A 17,938-nucleotide genomic window follows, 5' to 3' on the forward strand; every position below is an offset into this window, starting at 1 on the left:
CTAAGTTCTGTTTTGGCAAGGACAGGTAATGTTTGTATAATGTGTCAGTTATTCTTTATTATATTTGCAAAACTTGCGGTCGTGGTAGAGTGGCGTAACACACGTCAAGATTTCGTCAGCCTTATAATTGTCTGAACGTTTTGGCAGAAAAAGGTACTCACGGTTATTGTATTTTGCCCGTCTATATGCCCTATGCACTATTTCTCTAGGGTACCCCTGTCCCTTAATCTCATTTCTAATTCCTTCGCTTTGCTTTTAAATTCAATATCTTCCGAACAGATACGTCTGTAGCGTAGAAATTGGGAAAAAGGCAAACTGTCTTTCAATTTTTGAGGGTGATAACTGTTGTAATCCAAAAATGTGTTTCTATCGGTGTCTTTCCGGAAAACTGTTGTGTAGAATTTCCTGTCTCTTTTATCAATAAGGACATCTAGAAAGGTCAGATTGTGTGGTAAACCTTAAGGCAGAATGGCAACTATTCAAGTATCCTGTGAATTTTTCTAATTCCTCCGCTGAACCAGTCCATAGGCAAAATATGTCATCAATGTATCTCACCCATAGTTTAACATTCTTAAACTTGGGGGATACATATACATATGTCTCCTCAAATTTAGCCACAAATAAATTGGCCACTGAAGGAGAGATAGTGACCCCCATCGCGACTCCCGTTCTTTGTTTGAACAGTCTTCCTTCAAACTGGAAAAAGTTGTTCTTCAGAGCTTGCGATGCTAATTCTGTAATGAAAGATGTTGGTATCCGACGGTCAACTCTTTGATCTAAGGTGTCTATGAATATGTCTATTGCTTCTTCCTGCGGAATTATTGTGTATAGACTAACCACATCCATTGCCAATGTTCTTCTGACCTCTCTATCTTTTGTAGCTGAATCAAAAAATCTGTAGTGTCCTTAATGTATGATTTTGTCTGCTGTACAAAAGGACGTAGGAATGTGTCTACATATATGGATAACAGTTCTAACAAGGAGCCTCTGCTAGAAACTAGTGGACGGTGAAACGCGACTCTACTGCTGAAGAGATTAAGTGAACCTTAAAGCATAACAGCGTATGGTTTGAGGATTGTACACTTAATATTAAGGAGGTTTTTGAGCCTATGATGAATGGATGAGACTCCCTAAGGTTGGATGAAAAATCAACAAAGGAGTATCCCATCAGCATTTGAGGCTTTTCCTCCCTTAAATATACAAAAAAAGAACAGCACATCACAGTTAAGAAAATTGATTGGATATCTTTTGACAGTTGATCCTATACAGATACAAATCAAGGTCAGGTATACATATAAAGCAGCACATATGCGTTTATCTTGTTGGGCAGACTGGATGGACCATACAGGTCTTTCTCTGCCATCATCTACTATGTTACCTCTTTGAAACGTCAAAGGTGGTCGTGCGCACACCGTTCACAAGCAAAGCCGCCATGGGATTGGCGTATAAATTCTGCACTGCATTGACGAACCATGGTTTAATAGGACAGAGTCAGCATGGATTCAGCAAAAGGAAGTCTTGCCTCACCAATTTGCTTCATTTCTTTGAAGGTGTGAACAAACGTGGATAAAGGTGAGCCAGTTGATATAGTGTATCTAGATTTTCAGAAACCTTTTGATAAAGTTCCTCATGAGAGAATTCTGATAAAATTAAAGACTCATGGGAGGAGGCAATGTGGATTAGGAATTGGTTATTGGACAAAAAACAGAGGGTAGGGTTGAATGGTCATTACTCTCAATGGATGAGGGTGAATAGTGGAGTGCCACAGCGATCAGTACTGGGACTGGTGCTATTTAACATATTTATAAATGATATGGAAATATGAACAAGTGAAGTGAAGTGATAATTTGCAGAAGACACAAAACTACTGAAGGTTGTTAAACACCACACGCAGACTGTGAAATATTGCAGGAAGAACTTAGGAAGACTGGGCATCCAAATGGCAGATGAAATTTAATGTAGACAAATGCAAGGTGATGCACATTGGAAAGAATAATCCGAATCATAGTTACCTGATGCAAGGGTCCACCTTGGGAGTGAGCAGCCAAAAAAAGCAAACAGGAAGCTAGAAATTATTAGGAAAGGGATGGTGAATAAGACCGAAAATACTAAAATGCCTCTATCTCTCCGTGGTGCAACCACACCTTGAGTACTGCATTCTGTTCTGGTCACCATATCTCAAAAAAGATATAGCGGAATTAGAAAAGGCTCAAAGAAGAGCAACCAAAATGATAAAGGGGGTGGAATTTCTCTCGTATGAAGAAAGGCTAAAGTGGTTAGGGCTCTTCCAGTTGGAAAAGAGACAACTGAGGACTACAAAATCCTGAATGGTATAGAATGAGTAGAAGTAAATTGAAGTTTTACTCATTCCAAAAATACAAAGACTAGGGGACACTCAAGGAAGTTACATGGAAATACTATTAAAACAAATAGGAGGAAATATATGAGTAGAAGTAAATTGAAGTTTTACTCATTCCAAAAATACAAAGACTAGGGGACACTCAAGGAAGTTACATGGAAATACTATTAAAACAAATAGGAGGAAATATATTTCTACTCTATGAATAATTAAGCTCTGGAACTCTCTGCCAGAAAATGTGGTAAAAGCGGTTAGCATATCTGGGTTTAAAAAAAGATTTGGATAAGTTTCTGGAGGAAAAGTCCATAGTTTGCTACTGAGACAGACATGGGGAAGCAACTGCTTGCCCTGGTGATTTGTAGCATAAAATGTTGCCACGATTTGGATTTCTGCCAGGTACTTGTGACCATGCTTGGCACTTTTGGAAACAGGATAACATCCTAGAACGAGCATCGGTCTGACCCAGTATGGCTACTTATAGTCCAGGATTGCTAGCATCAGCAGAGTATATAGCAGAGAAGTAATCATATAAGATCTCAGCAATAGCTGGGGAGTATGCACCCCAGACCCATCCTTAGTTAGCATGGTAGGAATAAATTACTTAGTGGACCACACCTTCACCACCTGAGCTAGACGTTTTCAGGCCTTATTACTAAATTTGTGTACACTGTTTATTCGTTCATGGATCAAGGAATTTAAGGCTGCCAGATATGCTATCATTGCCTCCCGAGTGGTGTCCGAGTGGGAACGTAAAAAGTCCTGTTTGGCCATTTGGTAATGCTTTTCCAAAAGAAGGATTCCCTGGGCTAAATGCTTCTTCTGGGTACAAACAACAGCAATGATCTCTCCCCTAAGGTTACCTTGGAGGTTTCCCAAAACAGGAGCGAAGAATCAAGTGTTGTGAGTTGACGGTCAAGAAATCTTCCCATTTCTGAAACAAAAAGTCTCAAAGAAGGACTGGTCAACAATAAGAATGGAAATCGCAAACAGCCAGGACCTGGTACTACTACTACTTATTTCTATAGTACTACTAAACATATGCTGCGCTGTACATTTGAACATGAAGAGACAGTTCCTGCTCAACAGAGCTTACAATCTAATCAAGACAGTCAAACAGGACAAAGGGATAAGGGAATTACTAACGTGGGAATGATAAAACAGACATGGGTACTGAACAAGTGAATAGGGGTTAGGAGTTAAAAGCAGCATCAAAAAGGTGAGCTTTCAGCCTAGATTTGAAGACGGTCAGAGATGGAGTTTGACGTACCAGCTCGGCAAGTCTATTCCAGGCATATGGTGCAGCAAGATAAAAGAAATGGAGACTGGAGTAAGAAGTGGAGGAGAAGGGTACAGGTAAGATGAATGTCTGACAGAATCTGGACTAACTTCGTTACACTTACTGATGAATCCGTCGCCCAAGCGATCAATAAGTTCGCAAAGTCCCACTGCAAGCTCGACACATGTCCTAACAACCTAATAAGATCCGCCCCTCAACGCTTCATAACAGACCTTACGAAGCACCTAAATCACATGCTACAAAATGGACTTTTCCCTTATGATAAAGGAAATATATTACTACTACTACTACTACTTAGCATTTCTATAGTGCTGCCAGGGTTACGCAGCGCTGTACAAGTTTAAACATGGGGAAGGTCAGTCCCTGCTCAAGAGAGCTTACAATCTAAAGGTAAAAACTATGTAGTCAGTGTAGGTATCAGGAATGGGAAGGTGGTTAGGCACCAAAAGCGAGGGAGAAGAGATGGGCCTTGAGTAAGGACTTGAAAATGGGCAGGGAGGGCGCATGGCGTATGGGCTCAGGAAGTCTGTTCCAGGCATAAGGTGATGCGAGGCAGAAGGAGCGGAGTCTGGAGTTAGCGGTGGTGGAGAAGGGTACAGAAAGGAGTGATTTGTCCTGAGAGCGGAGGTTACGGGTGGGAACATATTGGGAGAGGAGGGTAGAGAGGTAATGGGGGGCTGCAGATTGAGTGCACTTGAAGGTCAATAGGAGAAGCTTGAACTGTATACGGTAGCGGATCGGGAGCCAGTGAAGCGACTTGAGGAGAGGGGTGATATGAGAGTATCGGTTCACGCAGTAGATAAGACGTGCGGCGGAATTTTGGACAGATTGAAGGGGGGATAGGTGGCTAAGCGGGGAGAAGGTTGCAATAGTCAAGACGAGAGGTAACGAGCAAGTGGACGAGGGTTCGGGTGGTCTGTTCAGAGAGGAATGGGCAAATTTTGCTAATATTATAGAGGAAGAAGTGACAGGTCTTAGCTGTCTGCTGGATATGGGCAGAGAAGGAGAGGGAGGAGTCAAAAATGACTCCGAGATTGCGGGCTGAAGAGACGGGGAGGATGAGGGCGTTGTCAACAGAGACAGAAAGTGGGGGAAGAGGAGAAGAGGGTTTGGGTGGAAAGACAAGGAGCTCAGTCTTTGCCATGTTCAGTTTCAGATGCCGGTTGGACATCCAGGCAGCGATGTCTGAAAGGCAGGCCGAAACTTTGACCTGGGTTTCAACTGTGATGTCGGGAGTGGAGAGGTAAAGCTGGGTATCATCAGCATAGAGATGGTACTGGAAACCATGTGATGAGATCAACGAGCCCAGGGAAGAGGTGTATATCGAGAAAAGAAGCGGTCCAAGGACAGATCCTTGAGGGACCCCAACAGAGAGCGGGACGGGGGTGGAAGAAGAGCCATTAGAAAATACTCTGAATGTGCGTTGGTAAAGATACGAGGAGAACCAGGAGAGCCCTGGAACCCAAATGAGGACAGTGTGTCAAGAAGTAAATTATGATTGACGGTGTCAAAGGCGGCAGATAGGTCGAGGAGGATGAGGATGGAATAGTGACCTTTGGAAATATATTACTTACACCAATACCCAAGGACACAAAGAAAAAAGCAAATGACGTAACCAACTACCGCCCAGTAGCATCCATCCCTTTGGCAGTCAAACTAATGGAAAGTATGGTAACCAAACAACTTACCGATTATTTAAATACTAGTAAAAAAGCTCCGTTTCTGATGCAAAAGAAACGGGGGGGCTAGCAAGGTTTTCTTCTGTGTGCATGTGGGAGTGTGTGTGTCCCTGCCCTCTGCCCTCTCTCCCCCCCCTCTGAGTCCTTCACTGTTACAGAGAGAGCGATTTGATTTCGTGCTTTGCTGTATTTTTTCTTTCACTGTTTGTGTTACAGAGAGAGCGAGGGCGGGGCAGACACTCCTGGGGAAACCGGATATCTCTCCCCCTTCACACTTCCAGCTGGAGGCTTCATAGAACGTTGGTGGTGCCTTTTATATATAGAGAAGTTCTCAATATTACATGAAGTTCAATCAGGATTTCGATCCAACCATAGTACCTAACCAAATTTAAGCAAGCAATCACAACTGGTGACAGCATACCTCTCCTACAATTTGACATGTCCAGCGCGTTCGACATGGTAAATCACAAAATACTACTAAATATTTTAGAATATTTCGGAATTTCAGGAAATGTACTTAACTGGTTCAAAGGCTTCCTAACAATAAGAACATACCAAGTAACATCAAATTCGATAATATCACCACCATGGAAACCAGAATGCGGAGTACCTCAAGTATCACCGCTCTCACCGACCCTTTTCAACCTAATGATGACACCTTTAGCCAAAACGCTATCCAACCAAGGCCTCAATCCTTTTGTTATTTTTTTATTTATAAGAATTCAAATTTACAAGCAATAAAATAACTTGCCAGAAATACAGAGAAAGTAATACACAAAAATTATTTCAATCAGGTAATTCTATACTCTTCCTTAGACCACAAAATAGGGAGAGTGAAACAAGACAAGGAGATCAATTAAACAACAGTAAACAGAAAAAAAAATGTGGTATTAACCTGATTATCCCCAGTTATTATTTATCTGAATCATTATTCCACATTGGTCATCAAACCCAAAACAGTGTATATTCAATTTATTTCGTTGGAAACATACTTATTGTGCAATATTAGTAAAAATAATACACCTAATTTCGTTTTTTCTCTTTTAAAACCAGAAATTATTTAACAATGCGAACACTTGAGTCTCTATTCCAATTCCCACTGATTAAGGTAATCCCAATTTCACAGGCTTCACTCATTTTGAATTAATATTACTAAGTAATAATTTATATTACTAAGAAAAATCATTACAAAGGAAAATAACAAAATTTTTTAGGAAATATTTCTGAGGAAATTTTTAGAAGTCATACCCGGAACTCTAGGAAAACAACAATCTCAATATTAATCATCTGTAATAATATTCATTTTGTTCAAATTTCTGGTCTATTATCATTTTAAAAATCTTAACCATTTCCTTCTCCTGTAGAACTTCATTTGCTGTATCAATTTTTCTCTCTCACTAATAAGATTATATCTGAAGCAAAGTTATTTACTACACCATTAGGTCCTGGAACGCCTTCCAGATGATATTCAATGTAACCTCCATGGGAGCCGAACAAGCTGATAGCTCTTACGGGTTTAGGAATGGCACCACCGACACGGGTTCAGCTGTAAACAACTTCCGTTTCAGCATGGACTCCTAACTCACTCCTCCACTCCTTTGGACATGGTGGTTAAATGATTCGGGAGCAATGAAGTTGTTTCCAAGTCCAAGAACGTTGACGCTCCTTCACCTGTGCTAATCAAAGGACTCACCAACCCAGTCATCTGTGGGCAGCTCATCGCGCAGCGGTCCCACACTTGCTGCACAGAGGACAAAACTCTGGCCATCGGCGGCTGACCCCCGATTGTTCCCTTCCTCTCAGTTAAGGTAACTGCAGTTGCAGAGAGGAAATTTCAAGTAAACAAAGACAGAACTTCAGAGGACAGCTGGGCCGTTGAGTGTACGAGCTTCAGGTCGCCATCTTTCCACTCTCCCTAGTTTGGGACACTCTTTGGTTTCTCCTCAGAGGCCTGTCTGATATGGGTAACTCTTCAGCATAGCCCTCTGAGTCATTGAAACACAGAAGCCCCTCCACCACTGCAAGGTGGTGTACCTCGGAGGGGGGCCTCAATCCTTTTATTTACGCAGACTATGTCAAGATCTATATCCCATTTAAACATGACCTAACAGAAATCACTAAAGAAATCAAACACAGCTTCCAAATTATGAACTCATGGGCGGATGCATTCCAACTAAAACTCAATGCAGATAAAACACAATGTCTCATCCTCTCATCACAACATAAAATGTTGTGACAAGGCTACATCCCAGATGTATAGAATGAAGCAGCAAAACCTTAAACTACATCTCCTAGAATGCATTTCCAGTACCAGCAGTGAGAGCCCAGGGGATAGGCAAGCTGGCCATATACCGTCTCTGACCACAAGAGGGAGGGAGAATGAAGGAGCCCAGTTCCCCTGGACCCGCAATCAGTATATCATGCTGCCCACCTGTAATAGGGAGGGGTGGGGTGAGATGCAGGAGGAGGATTGGATGGAAGAGGGGGTTAATCAGGCTGAGCAGGGAGAAGAAACCAGAAGGGAATGGGAGCATGAGAGCCTGGGGGGAGCAGCACCTGAAGGTTTGTTCTGGAAGGTATTTTGAGTTAAACCCTGCTTAAAGAATGAAGCCTGTTTTCTTTTGGAAGACCTGTTTGCTGTAGGGAAACCCTGACTGTTGGGGGAGGTTGCTGGAAGAGTTACAAGCCTAGTTCCCCCCAAGCTGCACCCTGATTATTTTGGAAGGACTATGTGGAATCTGAAAGACTTGTTTGGGCAGGAGGGGGAAACCCTGCTTGGAGGCAAGTACTGATTTTGCTACTGACTTTGAAAAGGAGGGATTTTCAAAGGACTATTGCAGCCCTTCAAGAAAAGGGCAGAGACTCTGTCTTTGCTGGCTTGTACACTAAGAGAGGCAGAACAGCCCTGCCGGGAAAGCCCTAACCCAGGGCTCTGGACTGAAGCGTTTGTCATTAACTTGAAAAATAAAAGAATAAAAGTATCCACTGGTGGCAATTTGTGGAGATCTGTCTATTCGTGGGAGGCGGCTTCCTCCCCCCACATACTGGAACAGTGGGCCCGTTTACAATGTACAAACCCTCTATTATAAGTGCCCCAAACTTTACCCTTCCTATCTCGGACAGTCTGAAATTTTTAGGAGTCACAATTGACTGTAACCTTACACTAGAAAGCCACGCGAAAAATACAACAAAGAAAATGTTTTACTCAATGTGAAAACTCAAAAGATTTAAACCTTTCTTCCCAAGGGACACATTCTGTAGACTGGTACAATCAATGGTACTAAGCCAACTAGACTACTGCAATGCAATTTATGCCGGATGCAAACAACAAATCATCAAGAAACTCCAAACTGCACAAAACACAGCAGCCAGACTCATATTTGGTAAAACAAAATACGAAAGCGCCGGATCCCTAAGAGAAAAACTGCATTAGCTTCCACTAAAAGAACGCATTGCGTTCAAGGTCTGCACTTTGGTTCATAAGATCATACATGGTGAAGCTCCGGGGTATATGTCAAGTCTTATAAACCTACCAACCTGGAATTCTACTAGATTATCACGTACGTTCATGAATCTCCACTACCCTAGTTACAAGGGACTAAAATATAAATCAACATATGCATCCAGTTTCTCCTATATAGGCACGTAAATATGGAATGAATTACCAAAATCCATAAAAACAACACACGACATAAATATTTTCCTAAAATTACTGAAAACCAACCTATTCAATAAGGCATACCACAAAGATCCATCCTAACTACCAGTAACAAAATTTACAGTAGAATTACACAAATCGTAACTCTTTATTCCTGATTGTTCAAGCTAATCTATCATGATTGAAGTTTAATATTCCTGATGGTTTAAGTTAATCTATTACGATTGAAGTTTAATCCATACCTTTTATTACTTATTATGAAAATGAACTTTCTTTATTTGACTACCTAACCTACTCTGTTACCTCCATTCTATTATGTATTTCTCTTTTCCGTATTGGTGATCACCATTACGGAACAATGTAAGCCACATTGAGCCTGCAAATATGTGGGAAAATGTGGGACACAAATGCTACAAATAAATCCTATATAATAATTCTCACCTTCAACGTTCTGTCTTGCTGCCTGTGTTCGTGGCTGAGTTGGTCTGCTAGGCTCTGAAGCCAGGCTGACGTCACACGCAGCACTGACCAACTGAACTACAGCAGCAGCACGAGGCCCCGCCACTGCTGCCACACCCCTCCCCCAGGGTCATTGCCACTGCCGCCGCCACTCACCCCTCCACCCCCCCAAAGGTTGCCATTGCTCCCCCCCTCCACCCCGAGGTCACCACTGCTCCCCCCCCCCCCCGAGGTCGCCACCCAGGCCCAGCCACTTTCCCTCCAGGCCCGCCCACCCCCAAACAGACCTACCAAGTCTCCCGCGAAACACACAGCGCCAGCTCCCATTTTTGGCCACTGCTGCTTCTGTTCAGCTGCAGCAGCCGCTACAAAAACAGCTGTTTTTAAAAAGTAAGCACGGCACTGCAGGCAGCCATCAGGCATTGGCTGTCGGCTCTGCAGCCGCTCCTCTCGCCTCTCACGTCGCTGCACTCCTCCGGGGTCATCCTCCAGGGGCAGTGATGTGAGAGGCGAGAGGAGCGGCTGCACAGCCGACAGCCAATGCCTGATGGCTGCCTGCGGTGCCGCGCTTGCTTTTTAAAAACAGCTGTTTTTGGTTTGGTAGCAGCCTCTGCCGGAGTGGGAGCTGGCGCCACGAGTTTCGTGGGAGAATTGGCAGGTCTGTGGTGGGCGGGCCTGGAGGGAAAGAAGGGGATAGAGAGAGCGAGTGTGTGTGAGAGAGAGTGTGAGAGTATGTGTGTGATACATAGACTCTCTGTGAAACTGAGAGAGTGTATGAGATCGAGAGAGTGTTTGAGAGTGACTGTGTGACACATAGAGAATGATTGTGATGGGAGAGGGGGGCAGACGGATGGAAGGATGGGGAGAGAAAGAGGTAAAACAGATGGAAGGATGGGGAGAAAGGGGGAGATGGATGAATGGATGCAGAGAGAAAGGGGAGACTGGAAGGATATGGAAAGAGAAGGGACACTGAACAGAAAAGGGTCGAGTGATAGAGAGACACTGGATAGAAGGAGGGGGAGAGAGACATTAGATAGAAAGATCAGGAGTGAGGGTAGATGGGTAGAAGGATGGGAAGAGAAAGAGGAAAGACGCTGGATGGAAGGGTATGGAAAAAGAAGGAGACACTGGATGGAAGGATGCAGAAAGAAAGAGGGGAGACATTGGGAGGGGGTCCTGAGACCAGGGACGGGGAGGGGGTCCTGAGACCAGAAGGGAGGGGAGAGAGGGAGGGAGTCCTGAGACCAGAGAGGGAGGGGGAGGGGGGAGGTGGCCCTGAGACAAGGGGGGAGGGGGAGGTATCTCTGTTAGACACACACACTCTCTCTCTCTCTCACAGTCAGTGTCTTTCTCTCTCTCACACACTGTCTCACACTGTATCACAATCACTCTCTATGTGTCACACAGTCACTCTCAAACACTCTCTCGATCTCATACACTCTCTCGGTTTCAGAGAGAGTCTATGTATCGCACACATACTCTCACACTCTGTCTCACACACACTCTCTCTCACACACTCATACCCACACTCACTCTCATACACTCGCATCCACACTCACTCTCTGTCACACACACACTCACACATTCACTCTCTCTCACACAGTCACTTTCACACACACTCTCTGAAACATACACACCCCGAGGAAAACCTTGCTAGCGCCCGTTTCATTTCTGTCAGAAACGGGCCTTTTTTACTAGTAAATAAATAAATGAGATTTACCAAATGAATGGAGTTCCTGGGGAGGCGTGCAGGGAGAGATAAGAGTGGAGAGGCATTGAGGAGCCGCAGACTGAATGCACTTGTAAGTCAATAGAGGAGTTTGAACAGTATGCGGAAACGGATAGGAGCCAATGAAGTGACTTGAGGAAAGGGCTAATATGAGTATAGCGACACTGGCAGAATATAAGTCGTGCAGCAGAATTTTGAACAGATTGAAGGGGAGAGAGCTTAGTGGCAGACCTGTGAGAAGCAAGTTGCAATAGTCTAAACAAGATGTGATAAGAATGTGGATGAGGTTTTTGGTACTGTGCTCAGAAAGGAAAGGATGAATTTTGGTGATATTATAGAGAAAGAAACGACAGGTTTTAGCAGTCTGTTGAATACGTCCAGAAAAAGAGAGAGGAGTCAAAGATGACCCCAAGGTTACGAGCTGATGAGACAGGGAGGACGAGTGTGTTATCCACAGAGATAGAGAATGGGGGAGGAGGAGTGGTTGGTTTATGGGAATAGATAAGAAGCTCAGTCTTGGACATGTTTAGTTTCAGATAGCAGTGAGACATCCAGGCAGCAATGTCAGACTGGCAGGCTGATACTTGGGCCTGGATTTCGGCTGAAATTTCTGGTGTGGAGAGGTAGATCTGGGAGTCATCAGTTTAAAGGTGATACTGAAAACCATGGGATGAGATGAGATCACAGTACCAAGGGAAGAAGTATAGATGGTGAAAAGAAGAAGTCCCAGGACAGATCTCTGAGGCACACATACTGATAGTGGGATAGAAGTGGAGGAGGATCCACCAGAGTATACACTAAAAGTACGATGGATGGGAGAGATAAGAAGAAAACCAGGAAAGAACAAAGCCCTGAAATCCAAGTGAGGACAGCATATCAAGGAGTGTGGAGAGGCAGATAGAGCCATCAGCATAAAGGTTATACTGAAAAACCATGGAAGGAGATCAGACAACCAAGGGAAAAAGTACAGATGGAGAAAAGAGGTCCCAAGACACAGCCCTGAAGGGAAAGAAGTGGAGGAGGATCCAACAGAGTATAAACTAAAAACGCGATGGGAGAGATAAAAAGAGGAAAGAGCTGAGGCCTGAAATCCAAGTGAGGACAGCGTATCAAAGAGTAGGTAGTGATCAACAGTATCAAAAGCAGCAGATAGATCGAGAAGGATGAGGATAGAATAGAAACCTTTGGATCCTGCCAGGAACAGGTCATTGGACACTTTAGCAAGAGCTGTTTCAGTTGAAAGAAGAGGGCAAAAGCCAGATTGAAGTGGATCAAGAATAGCTTGAGATGAAAGAAAGTCAAGACAACAGCAGTAAGCAGCACATTCAAGCAGCTCAGATAGAAAAGGAAGGAGGGAGATGGGGCGACAGTTGGAAGGACCAATTAAGGTTTTTTGAGAAGTGGTGTAACTACAGCATGCTTGAAGGCATCAGGAACAGTTACAGTAGAAAGTGAAAGATTCAGGATATGACAGATAGAAGGAATGACAGTAGGAGAGATAGTGCTAACTAGATGGGTGGGAATAGCATCAGAGAACAGGTAGTTAGTTTTGAGGAGGAAAGAAAATGTGCAGTTTCCTTTTCAGTGATATCAGAAAAAGGAAGAAAAGGAGGCAGGGGTTGGAAGAGGGTTCAGAGAATAGACTGAGGGAAGGAGAGGTGGAGGTGACTTCATTGAGATTCAAGATTAATCTTGTGAACCTTATCATGAAAGTACTCAGCCAGAGTCTGGGGAGAAAGTGAAGGCACTTTGAGGAGAAAATTCAGTGTGGCAAAGAGAATTCAAAGGTTTGAGCCAAGACAGTTTGTCAACTGGATGTAGTAGTCCTGTTTGGCAAGTGAGAGAGCAGACTGGAAGGTCGTCAGCAAGAATTAAAAATGTATGAAGTCAGAATGGGCACAGGATTTCAGCCAAAGGCGTTCGGCAGATAGGTAGCGGATTCTAGAGGTCAGCCAAGGCTGAAGTTTGGTACACCTTACAGAACAGAGAATGGGAGGAACATGAGTATCCAGAGAAGAGGAGCGAATAGTATTATAGGAAGAGACAGCCTCATTGGCAGACTTGGATAACATAGTGGTTGAAAAGGTTTGAAACACTGGAGGACATAGAAGGGTCAACAGCCTTCCTAAATGTATTGGTGGAGACTGGATGGGACTGGGGAGAGGGTGTTTAAGTGTGAAAGTTAATCAGATGATGGTCATCAGAGTGGGGAAGAGCTGAGTCGCAGAAACTGGAGAATGAACAGTTGGAGAAGATAAGATCAAGACAGTGGCCATTCTGGTGAGTACGGGTAGTGGAGAAAAGCTGAAGATTAAAAGAGGATGTTAAAGCAAGAGTCAGAGGGATCATTAGCATGAATGTTAAAATTCCCAAGAAGGAGGGAAGGAGATGAAGGTTCAAGAAAGAAGAAAAGCCAGTTGTCAAAGTCGGTAAGAAAGGAAGAAAGGGACTTATCAGGGGGTCAACAAATGACTGCTACTCATAGAGGAGTGAATAGACGGATGGAGTGGACTTCAAAGGAAGAAAAGCAGTGAGACTGAGGTGGAAGAGGAGGTTGAAATCTACAAGAGGGTGAGAGTAGTAGCCCAACACCACCTCCGCGGCCAACCGGACAAGGAGTATGGGAGAAAAGGTAACCTCCATGACACAGGGCTGCAGCTGACGCAGAGTCTTCAGGGCAAAGCGAAGTCTCAGTTCGGGTAAGCAGATGCAGAGTACGAGAGATAAAGAAGTTGTGGATGTAAGAAAAAGTTTGTTGCAGACAGAGCGAGCAGTCCACAGAGCACATGAGAAAGGCAGAGAAGAAGGGGAGAGGAGAGGAACAGAAATTAGATTGGAGACTTCACAGTGTGACCTGCATGAACAGGATGAGAGCTGATGTGGAGGACCAGGATTGGGATTGATATCCCCAGCAGGAGGAGCAAGAGAGTACGGAAGAGAGTAGGAGAGGCTTGATGTCAGCAACGAAGACGAGATGTACTCAGACAGAATGGAGATGGTTCAATGAAAGGAAGGAAATGTTGAAGGATGAGAGCTGAGAAGAAGGGAGAAGACAGAAGATGATGAAAACAGAAGGTGGGCAATGTGTTCCTGTGGTAGGCAGTGGTTTCTACTGGAGAAAGAGACTGGAAAGGGACACTACCAAGAAGAGAAATTGTACTGCAGCCATAAGAAATAGCAGAGAGAAAATACAAAGAGTATAGAGAAAATATTTTGGCATGCAGAACCTGTAGAGAAGGTCCTGGGTGGACCTAAGAGTCACCCCAGAGAAGGCTGTGAGAATATGCAGTTGGGCTACAAGTCCTCCACAGCATCTGGAAGGCAGCTGGTGGAAGCACTAGGAACCTGGAGAGATGGCCCTGAGTAGATAGGGGTGGACCTGGGAGTCACCCTGGAGAAGGTTGTGAGGATATGCAGATGGGCTGCAAGTCCTCCACAGCACCTGGTCTCCTTAGTGTGATCGGAAACCTCCATGGGTCCGATGGTCACCTGACGTACCTAGAAAAAAAAACAAAGATTATGGCACAAATATAGTGTAATCAGGACCAAGAATGATGGACCCTAGATAGATGCGTGTAATCGCAGGTGGTTGGGTTTAACGAGCGCCAAGAGTCTAGAAGGTTAAGAGTTTTATATAGAAAGGGAAGCACCTTCCCAACCCCCCTCCCCCCACCCACACACACACAAACAGTCAGAAGCTCATGAGTGGAAGATCTATCTATAGTAGGGTCAAGGACTTGATTAAATTTCCCTACCATTATCCAGGGTGCATCCAAATATTGCAGGCCTAGGGCTTCAAGACGAGTAAAGAATTGTGCATCATACTGATGCACAGAGATAGAACTGTTGTACCAGGTAATTCATGGGCAACCAGGGTAAATGGAATGGCTACACCACCTCGCTTTCCCCCTGAAGAGGAAAAATAGCACTCTCCCACCCACTGTCGTTCCATGCCACTTACCCTCAGAACTATACAGTGGTTTTCCCTGGGTTTACCTTAATCATGTATACAAATCCTTTCTGAATCCAGCTACACCAACAGCATTTACTACATCCTCTGGCAACAAGTTCCAGAAATGAAACATGCACAGTGAAAAAATTATCTCCTATATATTTGTAATTTCTTAGTGTGTCTCCTAGTCATTGTACGCTTAAAGAGTAAACAATCAATTCTTGTTTAGCAGTTCTACTCCATTCAGGAATTTATAGGCCTCTGTCTTATCCTCCATCTCCTCCCTCCCACCCCACCCCCAGTCATCTTTTCCAAGCTGAAGAGCCCTAACCTCTTCAGTCTTTCCTCCTCTTAAAAGAATTGTTACATCCCCTCATTTATGTTCCTATGAGGTACAATGGAGTTCTTTTATGATTGATTTATTATGATTTTATATTACCATGTAAACAGTTTTTGTTTTGTAACCACAATTTGAAACGGTATAGTAAAATGAATAAATGATAAACGATACAATGAAGAACAATGGGAAAATGGCAGTGAGGAGGAACAGGAGAGAAAAAAACCTGAGAGAAAAGTAGAACATTTTGCAAAATTATTTACAAGACTGGAGGATAGCCAGCTATGCAGTCAACAACACTAAACAAGACTCATCACAGTTATACATGGTCTTGATCACTCAACAAGGCACAAGGCCTACAGCATCCCACCCTGTCTCTGTAACTAGCTCAAACCCCTGTGCCAGCCATGCTGAGTCTTGTTTAAGTACTGCTGCCTACCAAATTGTTCCACTAGAAAGGAAGGGGAGATGCTGGACATGAAGTGGAAGGCCTTCAGTTACCCTTGGGAAGGGAGGGGGTGCCTGGCTGTAGGATCACTTAGGGTGTCAGATACTCTTAGGCTGGCCCTATCCTCCACTGCAAACTCAAATTGTAAGCCCTCCATAGACTGGAAAATACCTATTGCACCTGAATGTAACTTGTCTCTATCTACCGTACTACTGAAAAAGGCATGAGATAAATCCAAAAAGAGAGTACTAGAAATTACTATATGTGTAAGCAGGTGCCATCAACATCACCTGGTTTCCTTCACCCTAGCTTGCCGGTAGCACTTGCTGGATGGGCGTATCATATGTATCAAAGAAAACAGTAACCCTCAATCTCAGAAGTAAGCAAGTCTAGTGAGTGTAGAAATATATTTAGTTAGTGCAGCTGGACCTGAAAAAAAAAAATAACGCCCTTGCAAGTTCCAATCACTGAACCAGTGAACCACTAAAGTTATCTATTTTAGATTCCAGCACAGTTTTACTCACTTGCGGTTGGTATGATCCAGGCCGCTGTTGATATTGTCTTCTATTTTTGTATTCTTTTGTCCACAAATATTGCCATAGCTGTCATAGCCAGACACCAGTCTTGAGGCTGCTCCTGTGACTATTGAAAAACCACAAATAAATCCCTAAAGCAAAAAAAAAAAAAAAGCCATGGTTAATGGTCATGAGGCCAAAGAGACTTATTTTATTTTAAAGAAAGATCAGCTTTATCAAGAATTTTCTCCCAATCTGAGCTTACTGGGAAAAACAATTCCTGGTTAAATCAGGTCTATACCCTGCCACCCAAGATTGTACTATAAACCTTGTCGATGGTATTAATAAGCCCAGGATGCTTTGTTCAGGAATAGGGGGCAGAGAAGTATCATCAGGTCTTCCAGTTAATGATGGCAGAATATATTGCCCTAGCTATTCAACCAGTTGTTTACTTATTTAAAATCATTTACATTCTATCAGGTATCAAGTTAATCAACAAACATTTCAAACAATGGCAAACACAAAAGATTAGCAAAACAATACCCACCCCCTACTAAGGTACTAGAGACAGCACTGGTCTGGAATATAGCCCCTCATATTTTGATACAATTGTTAGGTCCCTCCCCAAAAGGGCTTACAATATAAATTGCACCTGAGGGATTGGAGGATGAAGTATCTTGCCCGCAATCACAAGGAGCACAAGTGAGACTTAAATCTGGCTTTTCTAGTTCTTTAACCACTAGGTTATTCCTCCATTCCTGTGAGACCAGTCATGCAAATCTCTAAATTACAACCTTTTAATCATCATGTGATAAATACTTCCCTCATGCACCAATTCTAGATTTTCTTCAGCTGGTATTCACACCTCACTGACAGTGAAAATGAAAGATGGCAAATGAAAGCCCACATAAAATGCTGAAAATGTTTCATGATGCAGTTTGCAAAGTGGCTCAGAACTGTCATATAATAAAAGGAACTAGTACTGCTAATCAAATCAATGTAACCCAGAGCGCACATTGGAGTTAAGTTTGATGCTAGTGCTCATCAAATATTCTATGGTCACAATCCCCATCACCTTGGCCACAGAAATCATGCAACTTTTCCTTCCATGCTGCTGCTTCAGACCTTCCTACAGCATCACAGCCAATGTTGATATCATCCTCTGCATTCTGTGAAACCCATGCAGGTTTAATTATAGAAAAGTGCTGATAGAAAAACTCTCACCCAGATCACACAGATTTTGTTACCCCATGTGGGAGTCACACCCAGTCTGGGATGCCGTCTTATGCAACAGAATTCAGGCAAAACAAGGTGATATGCTGGGCCACAATAGGAAAGATGGTTGCTAGTAGGCATCTGTTAGCGAATGATACATACCTGTAGCAGGTGTTCTCCGAGGACAGCAGGCTGATTGTTCTCACGACTGGGTTGACGTCCACGGCAGCCCCCACCAACCGGAACAAAACTTCGCGGGCAGTCCCGCACGCAGAGCACGCCCAACGCGC

The 17,938-nt window shown here is 43.7% G+C and overlaps 1 protein-coding gene across 4 annotated transcripts in view; it reads right to left on the reverse strand.

Moving 5' to 3' along the window:
- SLC44A1 (solute carrier family 44 member 1) overlaps positions 1–17,938 on the reverse strand; it is an 851,962-nt gene that overhangs the window by 588,147 nt on the left and 245,877 nt on the right. For all 4 annotated transcript variants that reach the window (XR_003941047.1, XR_003941046.1, XM_030194328.1 and 1 more), the window contains exon 3: positions 16,443–16,585. Coding sequence is in view for 2 of the 4 variants with exons in the window: in XM_030194328.1 (XP_030050188.1) it covers positions 16,443–16,585 (143 nt within the window). In the remaining 2 variants the exon portion in view is untranslated. The remainder of the gene's footprint in view (positions 1–16,442; positions 16,586–17,938) is intronic.

The sequence above is a fragment of the Microcaecilia unicolor genome, chromosome 2 (genome assembly GCF_901765095.1).
Source record: "Microcaecilia unicolor chromosome 2, aMicUni1.1, whole genome shotgun sequence".
In the NCBI taxonomy this organism is placed as follows: domain Eukaryota; kingdom Metazoa; phylum Chordata; class Amphibia; order Gymnophiona; family Siphonopidae; genus Microcaecilia; species Microcaecilia unicolor.